The sequence below is a fragment of the Microcaecilia unicolor genome, chromosome 2 (assembly GCF_901765095.1).
Source record: "Microcaecilia unicolor chromosome 2, aMicUni1.1, whole genome shotgun sequence".
Taxonomy (NCBI): Eukaryota; Metazoa; Chordata; class Amphibia; order Gymnophiona; family Siphonopidae; genus Microcaecilia; species Microcaecilia unicolor.
In genome coordinates, this window is record NC_044032.1 from 352,737,100 (window position 1) to 352,757,108 (window position 20,009).

Below are 20,009 nucleotides of genomic sequence, written 5' to 3' on the forward strand. Positions count from 1 at the left end.
GCGAAGGTTTCCCTAGCGGTCACCGTGTGTCGCTGGCTGTGGTTGCGACATTGGGCTGCAGACGTGGCCTCTGAGTTACGGCTGGCAAGGCTTCCTTTTAGGGGTAAGCTTTTGTTTGGGACAGACCTAGAACAGATTGTGAAGGACCTCGGTGACTCTAAGGGCCAGCTCTTCCCGGAGGACAGGTCCAAATTTGTGCGGCCGGTGGGACTTAGACCTAAGTTTAAGGATACACATCGTTATAGTCCAGGTCGCGGGGCCTCTTTTCAGAGAGCAAGGTCTTCTCAGAGACCTCAGCCCTTTCGAGGTGACAGGCGGACCTTCCTTTCTGGTAACAGAAACCAGCCCACAGCCAGGTCCGCCCAATGATGGGGCTCTGGTCCATCTCCAGCCGGTTATTGGGGGCAGGCTGTCCCTATTCCTGGTGGAGTGGACCATGGTAACATCCAACGGATGGGTCTTGGTGGTTATTAGAGACGGCTACAAGTTGGAATTGGCTCGTCCGATAGTAGACTCGTTTCTGGAATCTCCTTGCAAATCTCCCGCCAAGGTGTGGGCAGTTCGTCACACCCTCCTCAACTTACAACGACTGGGAGCCGTCCAGCCTGTAACCCCAGCAGAAAGAGGGTGCAGTCAATACTCCATTTATTTTGTGGTGCCAAAAAAGGGCGGTTCTTGGTGACCCATCCTAGATCTCAAGTGTGTCAACAGGTCCTTACGGGTTCGGCATTTCCGCATGGAAACCCTCTGCTCGTTGTTCGCAGCGGTACAGCCAGGGGAGTTTTTGACATCTCTCGATCTCAAAGAGGCCTATTTACACATTCCAATTTGTCCTCCCCACAGGTGTTTTCTTCGCTTTGCAGTGCTCGGTCGTCATTTTCAATTTAAAGCGATGCCCTTCGGCCTAGCCACAGCACCTCTGACTTTTTCCAAGGTCCTTGTCATAGTGGCGGCCTATCTTAGAAAGGAAGGGATTCAAGTCCATCCTTATCTAGACGACTGGCTTGTGCGGGCGTCTTCTTTTGAGGAGAGTCGACGGGCAACCGACAGAGTGGTCGGGTTGCTTCAATCGCTTGGTTGGGTGATCAACTTCCTAAAGTGCAGCCTTACGCCCTCCCAGACGCTGGAATATTTGGGAGTGTGCTTCGATACCCGAACAGGGATAGTTTCTCTTCCTTCAGCTCGAGCACAGCAGTTGCAGGGTCAGTTGCGAGCTCTGTTCCAAACTCCAAACCTGTGGGCTTGGGACTATGTACAAGTTCTGGGTTCCATGGCTTCCACCTTGGATGTCATAAAGTGGGCCAGAGCTCACAGGCACCCTCTGCAGTGGCACCTTCTGAGCCGTTGGCCTCCTTTCTTGGAGGATTACGAGGTTCGGGTGCCATGTTCGACCTGTCTGCATACAATCATGCACTGGTGGTTCATTCAAAAAAATCTGGTGTCTGGCATTCCTCTGCAAATCCTGGAATGGAAGATCGTGACCACGGATGCGTCACTGTCTGGTTGGGGGGGCTCATTGCCTCTAACAGACGGCCCAGGGCATTTGGAGCGCGACGGAGGCGTTTTGGTCCATCAACCAGTTCGAGTTGCGGGCGATTCGTCTGGCCCTTCTGGAGTTTCTGTCTCTTCTCCGTGGTTGCCCAATGCGACGGCAGTTGCCTACGTGAACCATCAGGGGGGCACCAGGAGTGCACCACTAGCGCACAAGGCGGCCCTGATCTGTCGTTGGGCAAAGACTCATCTCTCTCTCTTGAAGGCGGCTCATATAGCGGGGTCACAGAATGTGTAAGCGGACTTTCTCAATCGCCACCAGTTGGAGCCGGGGGAGTGGACACTCTCCCTCTGGCCTTCGATCCCCATTGGGGGATGCCGGTGATGGAATTAATGGCTACCACATTCAATGCGAAGGTTCCCTGTTTCTTCAGCAGGGGAAGAGAGCTGGGCTCGGAAGGCATCAATGCTCTTCTACAACCTTGGCCCAGGGGCCTGCTCTTTGCCTTTCCCCCGTGGCCAATGGTGGGCAGGTTACTGATTCGCATTGCTAGTCATCCCGGTCCAGTGATCCTGGTGACCCCAGATTGGCCCAGATGCCCTTGGTAAGCGGATATGGTCAGACTCCAGTTCGATCGTCCTCTCCGGCTCCAGGCACAGGACGGTCTCTTGCTGCAGGGACCAGTCATGGAGGATCTCTCCCCCTTTGGTCTTACGGCCTGGCCCTTGAAAGGGCAAAGTTGAGAAGGAAAGGGTATCCGGACGCGGTTATTGCTACGATGCTTCAGGCTCGGAAAAGATCCACCTCGATAGCTTATGCTAGGGTGTTGCGTACCTTCGATTCGTGGTGTACGAGTTTGGGATTGTCAGCGGCTTCGGTATCTGTTATCCTCGCGTTTCTTCAGGAGGGTGTACAGAAATCACTCTCGTTGAGTTCTCTTAAGGTGCAGGTGGCAGCTCTGGCATGCTTTAGAGGCTGGCTTCAGGGGGCGTCGATCGCCTCCCACCCGGATGTGGTTCGTTTTTTTTTAAGGGGCGTAAATCGGTTGCATCCTCCGCTCGTGCCAGTTCTGCCATTCTTGAACCTTAATCTAGTTCTCAAAGCACTTCAGCGTCCTCCTTTCGAACCCTTATCAGGGATTACGGTTAAGGATCTTACCTTGAAGTCGATTTTCCTAGTAGACATTACTTCAGCTCAGAGAATTTCAGAGTTGCAGGCTGTTTCTTGCAGAGACCCCTTCCTGCGTTTTACGGAGGCAAGGGTATTGATTAGGACAGTTCCTTCGTTTTTGCCCAAGGTGGTTTCTCATTTCCATTTGGGGCAGTCTCTGCATTTGCCGACTTTTCGCCAGGAAGATTACCCCGAGCAATTCCGGGCTCTGCGCTGCCTCAATGTGAGACGGGCTCTTCTCAAGTATTTGGAGGTGACGAATGAATTTTGTCTTTCTGACCATCTCTTCATCCTTTTTGGAGGCAATAAGAAGGGTCATATGGCTTCCAAGGCCACCATAGCCCGTTGGGTGCGGGAGGCCATCACTTCGACCTACGTGGCATTGGGCAAGCAAACCCCTGCGCAAATTCGTGCTCATTCTACGCGAGCTCAGGCTTCCTCCAATGCAGAGTCCTGTTTGGTTTCTCTGGAAGATATCTGCAGAGCCGCTACATGGGCTTTGGTCCATACGTTCACTCGTCATTATCGGGTGGATGTGGCAGCTTGGCAGGATGCGGGTGTTTGGCTCATCGGTGATTTCTTCCGGGTTTAAGGGTGTCCTGCCCTACTTGAGGACTGCTTAGGTACATCCCACAAGTCTGGATTGATCTGTGGGATGCTATGGAAGGAAAAATTAATTCTTAGCTGATAATTTTCTTTCCATTAGTCCCAACAGATCAATCCATTGGCCCCCCCTGGATTTACTGTCTGCGGTTTTGTTTCGGTTGGTTAGTTTTTTCGGGTTTCATTGTTCTGAATGTTCCTTCATTTGATTAAATAATAAAAAACAAATAAATTTGGTAGTGGTGGAAGTATGTTGGGCATTTGATCTGACAATTTCAGGAGAGTTTTCTATTGTTTCCATTCCATTGCTTTGGTATCGTTCATACTGAGGTTTACTTGGCTGCACAGGTCCACATATAGCAAACCTCAGAGGTTCTCTCTATCTCCACCTGCTGGTAGAGGGACACAACCCACAAGTCTCTGGATTGATCTGTTGGGACTAATGGAAAGAAAATTAACAGGTAAGAATTATTTTTTTCCTGCTGTGGGTTCAAATTGCTGCAAAACGGTGCAGTGCCTTTAGTGGTGGGTTTGAGCCAGAAGGATCATGTGAAGCAAGCCTCTATTGATGAAATTCCACTGGTTGTCAGTGGTCTAGAGGGCTGGTTCAAGCAGAGTTTAAATTCAGGCGCAATATGAATGTTCCTGACCCTTCTCCCCACCAAGAGCTTAGATTTGTACCTGAGGCAGTGGAAGGTTAAGTAATTTGCCCAAGGTCACAAGGAGTTTGATTCTGCTACATTCCAGTTTGTTAGCTTGTTACAGAACTGAGGTGACCCAGTCAATACCAGCACAAAGAGTCCCCCTACATGCATTGTTTTCTTTGCTGGAAAGCTTTGTAAAAATCATATGAACAAGAGTTGCCCTATTGTGTCAGACCAAGGGTCCATTTAGCCCAGGATCCTGTTTTCCAACAGTTGCCAATCCAGGTCACAGGTACCTGGTAGAGTCTAGGGCTTGTTACTCATAGTATCACGCCAGAATCCATTGTTAACATTGCATAATAGTGAGTCCTGCTCTTCTTGGAGAACACCAATTACTGGTAAGCAACTTTACAGATTGTATTTGTTTCCACTTTTTCATTGATGGTGCAAGCAACCTACAGCCTTCGGTGATCACCAAGTCCAACTCTGCATACCCATTGGTTAGGCCACGGTCCTGGCAGAAGTGATACACCGGTCACTTCGATAGTCCCCATATAGCACATATCCGCAATAACAGGCACGCCACATAGAGACACAGGTCCCCTCCTGGGGTATCATAAGGAAAAGGTTCTCTTCCAGCAGCGCTCCCAAGCAGTTTTATACTGCATGGCTATCTGCCTAGGCCTGACCTGCAGTCATTTCCAATCCATCAATGAAAGTCTTAGCTGCATCTTCCATGTCAAATAGCTGAATCTGACCTTGGTGATGACTCTTGAGATGAGGTGGATACAGCAGAGCAAATCTTAGCAGCAGGTAGCGTAGAATAGAATTGTACATAGTTAACATAGTAAATGACGGCAGAAAAAGACCTGCACGGTCCATCCAGTCTGCCCAACAAGGTAGCGTAGAATAGAATTGTACATAGTTAACATAGTAAATGATGGCAGAAAAAGACCTGCACGGTCCATCCAGTCTGCCCAACAAGATAAACTCATATGTGCTACTTTTTGTGTATACCCTACCTTGATTAGTACCTGTCCTCTTCAGGGCACAGTCTGCCCAGCACTATCCCCGCCTCCCAACCACCAGCCTCGCCTCCCGTAGTCCTCTTGTTCTAATAGGCTCCTTCAGCATTGATAATATCCAGCTGGTTTATTGTGCTGATCCTTCTGCTCCTCCCCTCACCTTATTAAATGATTATCTGGATTACAAAGGCACATCTCTTAAAAGCAACTCCCGCAGAGTAATCTTGAAAATGGATGGGCACAATAGGAAGGGAGATAAAGCAATAGTTCAAACTGCTAGACTCGTGAAATATAAACTGAACTCGGTTACATTAGGCCTGGTTTTATAACAGGACACCTGTGCGACAAGTCCATAAAGGTGTCTATTTCAAGCCTGTTTAATAAAGGGAACATAAGTGCCCGTGTGTGTTTATACAATAGTCTCCCTGTAGCATGTAAATGCTGATGCACACATTTACAGCTGTCTCAAACCAGGCGCAAATACGTGTGTGTACTCGTCATGTATATTTTATAAAATACACTACTGATACATGACAAATGTCCCAAGGAATGCTTATACATGGCATTCATATAAGTACACACTGTCTTGTCGCATGGAATAACCTTTACAACAGGGCTTGACAGTTTCTTAGGATCTAGGAGCCAGACTTGTAGTGACTGGAATTTTTATTCATTTATACACATTTATAAATTACAGATTTATAAATGTGCTGAACATGATGTACTGAAGATGATACACAGCAAGCTGTTTAACACAGCAGCAGGGAAGGAGCAGATAGGCGGCAACTGCTCTCTCCTTCACCCACCCACCTACAGCCCCATCATCTGGCAACAAGAGAGGGGCTTTAGGCTATGGTTGGTGGGGCAATGAGAGAGAAGCTAAAGCTGCAGCTACTAAGGGTGAGTGGGACGGTGCACCCACCCACCTAGTCCCAAAAGCTGCAGCCTTAGTCTCTCTCCATTGCCCTCTTTACCCCAGCAGCTTCAGTTTTAATCCCTTCCCACTTCTAATCCATTCACTCCCAGCAGACGCAGCCACTCTTCATGACCTACCCAGCCACCCCAACAGCAGCCTTGGCTCACATCCCCATCCATAGCAGTAGCCTCTGAACCTCTCCAGTATCCCCCCCCCCCCCCAAAAAAAAGATAGCTTATCTCAATCCCCACCCCGCAAAAAGAATAACATTTCTGAAAAAATTATTCTACCAACAGGGCTGCTTAATGCTCCTTAAGGGTTGCATCTGCGGTTGCTAGCACTCCAAGTATCCTCCATGGGGGCTGCCTCTCCAGGGTGGATATCCCCAAATTTTTCTCTGCTCCCCTACCCCAGTGTGCTAACATATATACACACACATAACTCTCTCAGTGCCTCCCCCTAGTGCAGACATGCAAACAGCCACCCTCCTCTCCCATAGCTCACTTTCTCACACGCACGCATACCCCATAGCTCTTTTTGCCTCCCTCTAGCACACACACTCGCCCATAGATGTCTGTCAATCACCACACCATATACCCACCTGTGGCACTTCCCCCCCCCCCCCCCCCCCCCCCCGGTAGCTGCCTTCCAGTTATGACCCCCCCCCCCCCCCCCAAACTGAATTCTCATTTCTGCTCTCCAGCTTTTTATCTTCTCCACCTGCAGATACCTTACCAGCTCCTTGCCTTCAGCACACTTGCACCAGTCCACGCTCCCATCTCCCCCTGCCTGTCACTTCCCCTCCTGCAGCATAAATGCCCAGTTCACGCTCCCTCCACCCCCAGCAATACTAGAGAAACAGAAATGCAAGATATCAGAGATGTACATTTCCAAAAGTTAACGTGGTCCATTTGATAACTAAAAATAAGAGGTTTTTTGTTTGTTTTTTGTACCTTTTGTAGTCTAAGCATTTTATTTTTCCATTTGATTTGATCTGTGTCTCTCCTGCCTTGCTAGGGTCTCCTGTTTGTTTGACATTTCTTCTGTCTCCCATGTCTCTCCCTTATATGGTATGAAGCCCTGCCCAGCGCATCCGGGGATCCACTGGGCAGGGCTGGGTGCTGCCATTTTGCAGGCGGCGCTGATGGAAGAGGAGGGAGGCCACCTCTTTCCTCCAACTTAAGGTAGAGGGGTGGGGAAGGGCTGCTAGACCACCAGGTGGGTGGAGGGGGGGGATTGTCTGCGGCCCACTGGGCCCCCAGGGACATTTCAGGAATGCTGGGGGTGGGATTAGGAGGGGGGGGCTGGAGACCCACCAAATCTTCAGCCCCCCTGAACCTGTGTCGGAGGGACCAGAGGTCCACCGGACCTCCAGCCCCTGTCGCTGGGGGGGGGGGGGGGGGTCAGGCACATCTGAGGGATGTTGGGGGAGCTAGGGGAGGCTGGAGACCCAACGGATCTCCAGCCTCCCCTGAACCTGTGTTGGGGGGTGGGGACAGGAGGTCCACCAGACCTCCAGCCCCCTTTTTGCTTGGCTCGGGACAGGGGTAGTTGGGGTCTGGTGGTCCTGTGGACCTCCAGCCCCTGTGTTTGACAGGTCTGGGCTTACCCCATGATCAAAGAGAATTGCGTGCTTAAATTTGCATGCAGTTATCTCTGATCATAGGTCCTGTAAAGCCCTGCGCTGTTTGGAACAGCGTGAGGCTTTTGATCATCTGCATGTTTGTGTTTCTATCAGAGCTGTCCAGTATCTTTCCTCTCTGTCCCTGATCCACCCCCTTTGCTGGCCAGAGCAGCATGTCTTCATGGCTGCTGATGCTGAGGATCTAGGTAAGCTTTGATGGGGGGGAGGAAGGATGAGAGATGCTGGTGCTATGGTTTTTTTGTTTTAGACATCATGGTGACCTTGCGCATGGGTTTTGTTGAGCCCTGCTTTATAAAATTACAGCCATTGTGGACAAAAGGGTGCTCCATTGGCACTCAGCTTGTTTTTAACAAAGGAGTTACAGCAGGATATATTTTTTTCATGGAAAGAGTGACTGACACCTGGCATGCTGTCCTGGAGGAGGTGGTGGAGCAAAATGGTTTGGAATGAACACAGAAGATCCCTTAATGACAACTGAAGCAAACCAAACTTTAGGCAGTTAAGCTCAAAGCAGCAGTGAAATGACTTTTTTGTGTTTCTGAGTAAATGGAATGACTGGCATGGAGTTGCAGTTTCAACCTTAACCACCTTATTGGGCAACCAGATTGATTCATTTTGGTTTTGTATGTCATCTACAACGTTACTCTGAATTCCAGATGTTGTATCCCTGCTTGCCCTGATCTAATTCTTTTCTGATCAACATGGAGGCAGAAGGATTGTAGAATTACTGAGTGGCCTTTCTTTAGTAAAGATCTGTTGCCATTTTCATGATCGTTCACATTACATTTGTCTTTGAACAGAAATGAACAACAGAACATTCACCCTGAGAACCAAGAACGAGTGAGAGTTCTTCGGGAACAGCTGCAGACAGAACAGGTACTGTAGTATGAGTACAAGTGCCTTATGTGATTTGGCATTGTGATATGATGGCAGTGCTGCACATAGCAGCAAGCTCTAATTTCCTGCCTGGAGCCAAAGGTTTTGAACACATTTTAAACTAATGGTGCTGTTTCAGTCCCCTGCTGGCACCAAGCTTTTAACTTTAGAAGAACTTCTCTTTCATTTTCTTAATATATAGCCATGGCCATTGGAGAAAGAGGAGAAAGGGAAGAGAAAAAAAAAAGGTATGTGTTTTAGATTTAACTGCCTTTTTAAAGTTAGTTTTTAGCAGCATAAACTGCACAACAAGAAACGTGTGTATTAACATGTTACAGATCAGTTTTTAACAGTGGTCAACAGTGTTCATCTTTGTGCTTTGTTTTTTCCCCATTTTTATTCCTGTCCCCTATCCTCTGACCCAGATACTTTGTATTTAAAAAGAAAAATGATTCCCCTGCCACAAATCCATTTGCATATTTTCCCTTCTTACCAAGTAATATGCCATTTGTTACTATGGAAAGCCTTCCATGCTTTACAACATTCCCAGCATCCAGGCTTTTAGCCCTCATTCCCCCCTTTTTGTATATATAACTGAGTCTTAATGTTTATGCTAGAATCTTAATGTTTGTATGCCCCCTCCTGTATCTTTGGGCTTTTTGTCCCTCTAATTCAAAGTACCCTTTTCTCCGACCCACCCACCTGTTCCAGAACTTCTGAAATCTCACAGCCTATAAAATCCAGCAAGTGATTTCATTCATATTGCATCCATTCTCTACATATCTGTCCCACAGATGGTAGTATTTGTTGCTTCCACTTCCAGCTTCGCCACTACTAAACATATCTGAATGAACGTTCCCACTTCCTCCTCTTTAGGTCAAGTCAGTTTACCCAGTATCATCAATGACTCTTCAGGTTCCAAAGCCAATTCCCTTCCTAAGATGTCATGGAATAGGGATAATAGCTGCTTCCAGTAATCTTGTATAGCAGCACATTCCCTCCACATTTGTGCAAAATATCCCACTTTTGCCAACAGAATGTGCTTACCCATTGTATTCAGTCTCGGTAAGGTTAAATATGTTCACTACAATATTTTATATCCCACTTCAAGAAGGTTAGAAGATATTGGCTTTTTGTTTAAAGAGTGATAAACTCCCTGACAATCCCGTTCTTCCCATTGCAGCCCTAGGTCCTTATTATCTCTCCATCACATCTTTTAGTTGTTCTCAGGGCATATATTTTGGATAACAGCCCCTTTGTTTCTCTTATGTGTTAAATATAATTCCTCAAACATTGTCATCTTCTCTTCCAAAGCTGTTGCTATTTCTTTATCTATTGTGTAGTGTTTAACTTGCAGATAATAACCACCCTCATTAAGGCCAATTTGTCCCGCAAATCCAGAAACTTCAAAATCAGTCCCTTCTTATCCAGCAAGCCACATAGAGTTCTAATCCCCTTCACCTTCCATTCCCCAAACACCTGATATATTACCTCAGGAGGATAATTTCTAATTGTATGTAATGGGTAAGAATCTTGTCGCTTTCTTTTTCCCCTCCATCAGCCCCTCCATTTCCTTCCCCCACACTCTCAAGAAACAATCCAAAAACAGGTGCCCTGTCTCTTGATGGCCCTTGTTGAAGCAGTATAATCATGACAAAGTCCCTAGTGACACTCCCTTTTGTAAGGTTGTTCAGTCCTCATATCCAATGTTTTCTACCTCCAATGTCTCTCCAATCAAACAGTTCTGAGTTGTTCTGCCTCAGGCCACACAGGGCACCCCCAATCCGCCTTTATCGTTAAGTAAGTACACGTTGCCTCCAAATGGAGATTCAGAAGAGAGTGTTCAGGTTCTTCAACATTTTTCCAGGCACTTCTGTCAGTAAAACCATAAATAGAAACAGAAGTCTTGGAAGTATATTCATCTTGACAACTACTATTCTACCTAACCACGATAAATTGATCTCCATCCATTTGTTCATATTCTGAAAAAGTTGCTTCAATAAAGGGGCATAATTGAACTGATACAACTTAGTCCAGTCTCTGGTGATATGAACTTCCAAATATTTTATATTTTGCCCATTTGAACAGAAACACCTCTTTCAGCCTCTCTTCTGCTGCTCACTCAAATTTAATGTAAGTACTTCTGTCTTGGTCGTATTTTTCTTATATCCTGAAAATTCACTATATGGATAATTTTCTGCATTGGGAAGTGGAGAGAAGGATTGCCCCAGAGAAAAGATTGTGCCGATCTGCAGATAACACAGTCTTAAACTTATTTGCCCCACTTTACCCCTTTAATTTAAGGATTCCCTCAAACTTTATCAGCCAGTAGTTCTATTACTAGGGCTAACAGGGGCAACAAAGGGCATTTCTGCTGAGTTCCTCTCTCTTTCTTAATGGAAATTCAGAATCATTTCAGCTAATTTCCATTAACCCTCACTCTTGCTTTGAGTGGAAGGAGGACAATCATTCTATTGTAAAGATAGAGTGAATCAAATTGGGGGGGGGGTGCACTATATGTTAGAGAATTGAGTCAAAATAAATATTCTACATGAAACAGATAGCAGCATGGAATCCTTGTGGATAGATATTCCATGTGTGAAGGGAAATAGTGTCAGGTCTTACAGCAGCAACTAGGTTTGTGAGCCCTTGGGCCGCTGCCAAGGAGCAGCAGTGACAGGCAAAACCACCCCAACCAGCACTGGGCTCACACACATACAAAGCAGAGACTGCAGAAGGGGATAAGCAAAGCAGGAACACACTGGACAAGAACACTTGGACTGGAACACAGGACTGGAGCAAGGCTTCACCTGCACTTGACCACCCTTCCCCAGGAGTTGAGCCCCTGGGTGCAGGCGGCCGGCAGGACTTACCGGACTGGCCAGGAACTGGATACCAGCAGGAAACATACAACAGAGTCAAGACTACAAGCTGCCAGGCAGCCACTAAGACAGAAACACAGACAGGAGGGAGTCAGGACTAAAAGCTGCCAAGCAGCCACTAATAAAGAACACAGATACAAGACAAGGAAATGCAGACCAGAAACAAGACTAGGAACTAAACAATAAAACCAAAGCTAACTACACACAAACAAGAACCAGGCAAGAACTCAGAATAAAACTGTGCAGAAGTGCACAGAGCACCCCCACATACCAAGGACCTTAGACGATGCAAAGGCAAACACAGAAGTTTCTAGGTGATTAATAAAGCCCATCAGCTGCTAAAGCTCAGCTGCAGCAATCACAAGGCAACTACGAGTGCTGTTCAGGTACAAACAAGGAAAGCAATTCTGGCAGCCCGGAAGATCTGGACTGAATTGGGCTGAAGTCTGGAATGGGTGACAGTAAACAGACAGTCCATTGCAGCCACGAGGTATGGCCACCAGAGGGCGAGGTGAGCACAGACAAGGAAACGGTCACAAACCGTATATAAATAGTATACTGGTAGGGCTTTACTACTCTCCACCAGGACAGATCAAATGGATGAAGACATGTTTACAGAAATTAGGAAAGCTGGCAAATTGGGCAACATTATAATAATTGGTGATTTCAGTTACCAACTAAATGTATGGAATATGTAGAATATAAATCACCACTAATTTTCAGCTTTCTACAATCATCACAGGGTTGAGAGGAGGTTATGGACTTTCACACACGAAAAAAGACCTCAGTGTAACCGGCAATCCCTCCTTCCAAAGGACACGCCTTATAATAAGAAAGAGTGGAAAGGAGGAGAGGTTGGTTTGGGGGAAAGATAAGAAGCTCAGTCTTGGTCATGTTTAGTTTCAGGTGGCGCTGAGACATCCAGGCAGCAATGTCAGACAGGCAGGCTGATACTTTGGCCTGGATTTCGGCTGAGATTTCTGGTGTGGAGAGGTAGATCTGGGAGTCATCAGTGTAAAGATAATACTGAAAACCATGGGATGAGATAAGAGTACCAAGGGAAGAAGTATAGATGGAGAAAAGAAGAGGTCCCAGGACAGATCCCTGAGGTACACCAACTGACAGTGGGATAGAAGTAGAGGAGGATCCACTAGAGTATACACTAAAGGTTCGCTGGGAGAGATAAGAAGAAAACCAGGAAAGAACAGAGCCCTGAAATCCAAGTGAGGACAGTGTATCAAGGAGTAGGCTGTGATCAGCAGTGTCAAAAGCAGCAGATAGATCGAGAAGGATGAGGATAGATTAGAGACCTTTGGATCTGGCCAGGAACAGATCATTGGAGACTTTAGCAAGCGCTGTTTCAGTTGAATGAAGGGGGTGAAAGCCAGATTGAAGTGGATCAAGAATAGCTTGAGATGAAAGAAAGTCAAGGCAATAGTGGTGAACAGCACGTTCAAGTATCTTGGATAGGAAAGGGAGGAGGGAGATGGGGCGATAGTTGGATGGACAGGTAGGGTCCAATGAAGGTTTTTTAAGGAGTGGTGTGACTATGGCATGTTTGAAGGCATCAGGAACAGTTGCAGTGGACAGTGAAAGATTGAGGACATAATAGATAAAAGGGATGACAGTAGGAGAGATAGTGTTAAGTAGATGGGTAGGAATAGGATCAGAGGAACAGGTAGTTAGTTTCAAGGAGGAAATAAGACGTGAAAGGATCTGAATGAAGAAAATAAGAATCGACATAAGCAGTGTCAAGATAGATGCAAAGCATTGATAAAGAAGTCTAAAAGAGAATATGAAGAAAAACTTGCTGTGGAGTCAAAAACACATAGTAACAACTTTTTCAGGTACATAAGAAGCAGATGGAGATGCCCTAATTAAATTTGTAGCCTCCTATTTGGTTCAAGGCCCTGTAGATTAGAGATTAGGCCAGGGGTGGGCAGGAGGAAATTGAAGTCTAAACTGAGGACTTCCTGTGCCTATTAGCTGTGCTTTATACAGTAGTAACTGTAAAATAGCCTATGGAATTATGGATTTGGATAGGCTGGAGAGGGCTTTGATGGCAACTTCAGTAGTTGAAAACTAAGGACAAGGTCGGGTGGACTTAATAATCTGTCCCAGAAATACCAGGGACAGCGATCCCAAGCATTTTATATCGCATTTGTTGTTGGTTTAATTATGACTTGATAATGAGTGTGACTGTTGGGCAGACTGGATGGACTGTTCAGGTCTTTATGTGCCATTATTTACTATGTTACTATGATGTTACTACTAAGTCTGCCTCCCTGCAACCTCCATTCATGTCCTCTAGTTTTACTGCTCCTTTGTTTTTGGAAGAGGTTTGTTTGAATATTAATACCTTTCTAGTACTTCAATGCATGTATCAGATCACCAGTGGCGTACCCTAGGGTATTTGACACCCGGGGCCGATCATTTTATAACACCCCCTCCTCTATGTGAAAATATTATTTTTACTAATAATCCATGAGTCACACAACAAGGGTGTACCTAGGAAAGGCAGCATCTTAAACATTGCAGTGAGCACTAGAACATCAATACACCCACTGTAAAACTAAACAAGACATTACTAAAAATGATCCTGCCAACAGAAAACCATGTCTTTCACAAACAGAGAACACAGATACATCCTCACCAAGTATAGAATAAGTAACCACAAACTAAAATAGAAATATGTAGACAAAAATTAAACTGAACCCCCAAGAGACCAGATTCCGCATACAATGCAACACCACAGAAACAGTGATGCATATCCCTAGTACTGTGCAAAATATAAAGATAGCAGACGTAAATTTGAAAAAACTGACAAATACCAATCACATTACAAATTAAAAAATATAAGTAAAACAAAACAGAGAAAATAAGATAATACCATTTTATTGGACTAACATGTTTTCAATTAGCTTTCAGAGGCCAAAACCTCCTTCTTCAGATCAGTACAGTATACTGCTGTTACGGTCCTGGATTGAGGTTTTGGTCTCTGAAAGTTGGTTAAAAATGTATTAAAATGAGTCCAACAAAAAGATCACCTGATTTTCATTTTTTATTTATCACCACAGCTACAACACTACTTTATTCTAAAGCAAATAAATCTTTTTTCTACCTTTGTTGTCTTTGGTTTTTGCTTTCCTCTTCTCTTTAGGCTCTCCCTTCCATCCGCATCTGCTCTCTTTCTCTCTCCCTTTCATCCAGTGTGTCTGCTTTCTCTGCCCTGTCCATCCACTGTCTGCCCTTTCCCCCTTTCCATATGGTGTTTGCCAGCTTTCTCTGCCCCTTCCATCCACTGCTTGCCTTTTCTTTTCTTTCTATCCTGCCAATGTGTCCCTCTCTCCTTTTTATGTGATGCATTCCAGTATCTCTCCCCCCCCCTTTCCATCTTTATTTCTCCTCTCTCTGTTCCCCGTCCATATCCATCTTCTGCTTATCTCCTGTCAAACAGTCAGTGGACATGGAGAGAAAAAAGTCAAATAGACTTTTTTCTCTCCATGTCCACTGTCATTCCCTCTGATTCGCTTTCTCTCCTATCCATAACCTCCCCTCTGTGTCCCTGTCCCTATCCCCCCCCCCCCCCATGTTCAGCATTTGCTCTCTGTATTCCCATCCCTGTTCCCCCCATTTCAGCATGTGCCCTCTGTATCCCCTTCCCATGTTCCTCACCCTTCTTTCTCCTCTCTTGCACTGCCACCCCAGGGCCAGTATCTCTCTCCCTCTTCTCTCCCCTGCTACATAGTACTGCATCTCGCTCTCCCCCTCCCCAGATCCAGCTTTTTCCCAGTATCCCCTCCCTCATGCGTCCAACCTTTCTTTCCCCTCCCCCTCTTGCTTCCCTTTGATCTGGCATCACTCACTCCTTTCTCCAACCCCTCCCTTTTTCCCATTCCCCTGTCATCGCTTTCCTTCCTCTCTCCACCACTCTTTTTTTCCTTGTGTCTGGCATCCTTCTCTCACCCCCTGTTCCCTTTGATGTGGCTGGGAATCGCTCTCCCTCTGTCCTTCCCCCCATTGGAGCTGACTCTGTGGGTGCTGTGGGAAAGTGCTGCCTTCTGCCTGCCCCAGAAGCCGCCTCTATACAGCTTCCCATGTAGGTGGGACCCTGTACAGAGAATGCTTCTGGGGCTGGCCAAAGGCAGTGCTCACATTGCTGTTGTTGCCGGAGGCCTCGAAGTTTAAAGACCAGCAGAGTGGGGCGAGCGAGGAAGGGGGAGAGCGATACCGCACTAGAACAGTTGAATAAGCAACCTAATCTGTTTCACTTTTTTTTAACCATTAAATTTCCAGAATATTGTTGGTTTTAGAATACTGAATCACCATTGTATGAAATTTAAAAAGTCTTATGTATTTGCTTTTGTCTGCCTATCCCATCTGTGACACTGACAGGAGGACAAAAGCAAAAACATAGGCACTGGAACTGCAGTGGAGAATGAAGAAGCTGTGTTGCTGGAGAAACTGAAGACAGGAGTTAGCAGGGAGCCCAGGCCCTGCAACTTGAAGAAACAGTAGAAAAAAACTGGACTGATGGAAATTCTAGGTTGTGCAACCTGAAAACCTAGCAGAGAAAACAAATTGGGGTTGTTAAGGAGCCAGACCTGCAACTCAAAGAAGCATCTGAACTGGTGTGTAGCAGCGTGAGCAAGGGCGGGCCTGGAGCCTTCATAAACACAACCAGACAGTAGCTTAAATGTGAAATAAAACAATTTACGGGCAGAAAAAAATGGGTGACCTGTTCTCTTCACAGGTCGGGGGAAAAAATAAAAACAAAAATTAGTCTTGTAAAGTTCTCTCCCGCTGGACCCCTGCCTGCGTTCAGTAGCCTTTCAGAAAGCAGCACAAACAGTTTGTCTCTGGCCTGAAATACCAGCGTTCATGTTCTGCCTTTTGTGCCGAATTTTAAATCAGACCAGGTTGGGCCCTAATTCCCAAAGTTACAATTTCAACAAGGTTCCACGATAAACATGGCCTACCTGAGTAGAGCTTCTGCAGCTTACACTTCTGTGGTGGAGGGTTTCTCTTCTGGGCCCCCCTGACTGAGATATGCAGAGGGATTTTATCCTGCCTTGACCACACCTTTCCTGCTCTGCTGAGTCATCAGCTTCTTGTTGTTTAGCCTGACCTTAAAGATGGCCTTGTTCCTGTGAGGGGAGTAATTTTTTAAAAGTGGAGTGGGATGGCAGTAATTTCCTATAGATTCCCTCACATGGTGAAAATGAAGACTGCTGTCAATGGGAAGGAGATAGAGTAGGAGCTCATAGTACCTGAGATGGGGTAGTTGTGGAGAATATAAGAAGAAAGTTAACCACGCACACCACAGACCTCAAAAACTTCCACCCATAGATATCCCTCCCCCAACCACTCTATACAGGCCCCTCTTACATGTGCACACACATCTCTGCACAAATCTTTCATGCAATCCCCTCTAACCACCGTGCTTACTCCCTCCACTCATCACACCTTGTTCACCTTCCACATATATATCTCGTTGCCATAGGAAGTGCAATGTGTTCTTTCAGCATGCACCTCTCTAACAGAAACCCCACATCTAAGTACACACTAATGGCCTACACAAAACACTGAAATAATACAAGGTAAAATCTTATTGCACCTAAAACAAAAATAAAACCCCATCCTGCCATTAACTCAGAACCTCACTAATTCCCTCTCACCGTGGCCTCTCATGTACCAGTGGCTTCTTGGAAAAGGATTACTTTCAATCTTTTCTGATGGATAATGTAGTGCTGAGCAGTGAGAGCTTGAACGTTTACACATTAGGTAAGGCCCCACAAATAACGAGATTTTAAAAAGCCATTGGCACTGTCCAGAAATATATACATTATTTATATTTGTAATCTCTTGATAATAGCAACTGTCCTATAGGGTCAGATCTTTTATATTTCAGTAAAGAAATCATATTTGTTTACTACATTTGTATCCTGCCTTTATTCAAGGCGGGTAACAGTAGGTCACATACATAGACTTAAACACGTAACAATTGCTAAGCATATGAAGCTAAAGCATGAGTAGTAAAATGGTCTTACCCCCCCCCCCCCTCCAAAAAAAAATAACCACAGAAAAGGCAAACGAGTCAATCAGATTAGTCTTCATATAGCCAAAAAGGCTTTCACAAACAGATGTGTTTTTAGTTGCCACTTGAATTGTTTTATGCCTTCACAAGCTCTGGGTAAAGCATTCTACAAGGATGGGGCAGCGATAGACAAGGGCCGCAGTTTTGTCTCTATGTAATTATATGATTTAGTGGCAGGTAAACAGAGCTGATGGGATGTTTCAGATCTTAGTGCTTGATTTGGTTCATATGATTGTAGGGTAGTTCGAAAATAGGCTGGAACACTCCCAAATATACGTTGATGAGTCAATACAAAAGTCTTGAATTGAACTCTGTATGTTACAGGAAGCCAGTGTAATTTTTTTTAATGTTGGAGTACTGTGTTCAGACCTTGAGATTCCAGTGATCAGTGGTGCAGCTGGTTTTGGATGATCTGTGCTCGGACTGCTGCTTTTTAACATATTTATAAATGACCTAGAGATGGGAGTAAGTGCAAAGTGATGCATGTGGGAAAGAGGAACCCGAATTATAGCTACGTCATGCAAGGTTCCATGTTAGGAGTCACAGACCAAGAAAGGGATCTAGGTGTCGTCGTTGATGATACATTGAAACCTTCTGCTCAGTGTGCTGCTGCAGCTAAGAAAGCAAATAGAATGTTAGGTATTATTAGGAAAGGAATGGAAAAAAAAATGAGGATGTTATAATGCCTTTGTATTGCTCCATGGTGCGACCGCACCTCGAATATTGTGTTCAATTCTGGTTGCCACATCTCAAAAAAAGATGCAGTGAAATTAGAAAAAGTACAGAGAAGGGCGACGAAAATGATAAACGGGATGGGATGACTTCCCTATGAGGAAAGGCTAAAGCGGCTAGGGCTCTTCAGCTTGGAGAAAAGGTGGCTGAGGGGAGATATGATAGAGGTCTATAAAATAATGAGTGAACGGGTAGATGTGAAGCGTCTGTTTAGGCTTTCCGAAAATACTAGGACTAGGGGACATGTGATGAACCTACAATGTAGTAAATTTAAAACTAATCGGAGAAAAATGTTCTTCACTCAACGTGTCATTAAACTCTGGAATTCGTTGCCAGAGAATGTGGTAAAGGCAGTTAGCTTAGCGGAGTTTAAAAAAGGTTTGGACGGCTTCCTAAAGGAAAAGTCCATAGACCATTATTAAATGGACTTGGGGATAATCCACTATTTCTAGGATAAGCAGTACAAAATGTTTTGTACTTTTTTGGAATCTTGCCAGGTATTTGTGACCTGGATTGGCCACTTTTGGAAACAGGATGCTGGGCTTGGTGGACCTTTGGTCTTTCCCAGTATGGCAATACGTATGTACTTATGTAGAGCTTCAATTCAGGATGATGATATTCCTAGAAGTACAGAGTTGCAATAATCAATCTTTGTCAGTACCAAGCTGTGTACAATATGATGATAAAATTCTTTCAAACGTGTTGCAGTGCATGTTTTTGGTTGAACACTTGTGTTTATATAGACTAGACAGTTTTCAGATTCAAAATTTGTAACCCAGTAATGGGGTTGGAGCATAGCAGTCATGACTAGTGCAGTTTACACAGTTGTCAGTCTGAGCCATTCAGTGCCTGTAAACTCCTCAGCTGTTGTTTGTGAGAATGTCCTGAAAGCTGCATGATAACCTGCACTCTGAATGTTGTTCTTGAAATGAGGGCTTGAAGGGAAGGAGAACAGGTACTTATACAGCTCAAGGAGACTGAGTCACACAGAGCTGCAGAAATGTTGAGACAATGATTAATGGGAGCTAGGAAAGAGAGGCGATAGTGAAAATGAGTGATAGGGCCAAGAAGGTAGTATTTAAGAATGTGGTAGTGATGAAAGCTAGCAGTGGGTCCTGGTGGGAATTTGGGTGAGCATGATCAATGGAAGCTAAGAAATTAGCTGTCTCTGCTGGGTAGGTCCCAGATTGAGCTCTTCTCCTTCTCTGTTTTATCAATATGGTACTGGCTATTCAGACCTTCGCACTCAGCTCCTGGCCGGACAGATTTACGGGAGAATATTATAAGATGTGCCCCTTCTGGACTATTATGATACTATTGTTATGTCTGGGAAAGTTCCCTCACATGCTAATACAGCGCTGATTACCTTAATTTCAAAAGCAGGCCGTCCCCTAGAATATCCGCAGAACTATCACCCAATATTGACGCTGGATGATTCACGGAGCCATCATGTAGATTCCCTTGACACATGATTGCAGTCATATGAGTCACAACACATATGTGAAGAGGTATCCAGTTCTCAACATAATTTGCCCCTGAGGCAGCCCATGTGTTGGCAAAACAAAGCTTGTGTCGGGCATTGTTGGTTGAATAAATTCATCTTCTTATAGATTTATTTGTCTGTTCTGCTTTTTGTCGTCGTCTTGGATCTTGCAGATAGTTTGCCCTGTTGTTTTCTTGTAATCCATACTGTACAGTTTTTATACCTGAAAGTTGTAGAATATAAATTTTGAATATTATATTCAATTTGATACCGTGTCATGTTCAAATATAAATACTTTGTTTTCCAGTTTATTTCTTCCTTTGTGACTGATACTGTCTACCTGTGTTCCTTTTCAAGACTGCATTTTATTTTCTTTTTTTCTGTATTATTTTTCATCTTAGCCTTGTTTCTCCTCATCTTCCAGCTCTGCAAGTGTGTTTCAAC

General features: G+C 45.2%; 1 protein-coding gene across 4 annotated transcripts in view; it reads left to right on the top strand.

Annotated features, from left to right (window-relative positions):
- RNF170 (ring finger protein 170) overlaps nt 1-20,009 on the top strand; it is a 122,834-nt gene that overhangs the window by 44,343 nt on the left and 58,482 nt on the right. For 3 of the 4 annotated variants that reach the window (XM_030194478.1, XM_030194477.1, XM_030194475.1), the window contains one exon: nt 8,296-8,371. In XM_030194478.1, coding sequence (XP_030050338.1) covers nt 8,296-8,371 — 76 coding nt within the window. Of the gene's footprint in view, nt 1-8,293; nt 8,372-20,009 lie in introns of those variants that run through there. The other variant, XM_030194479.1, reaches the window with a different exon arrangement.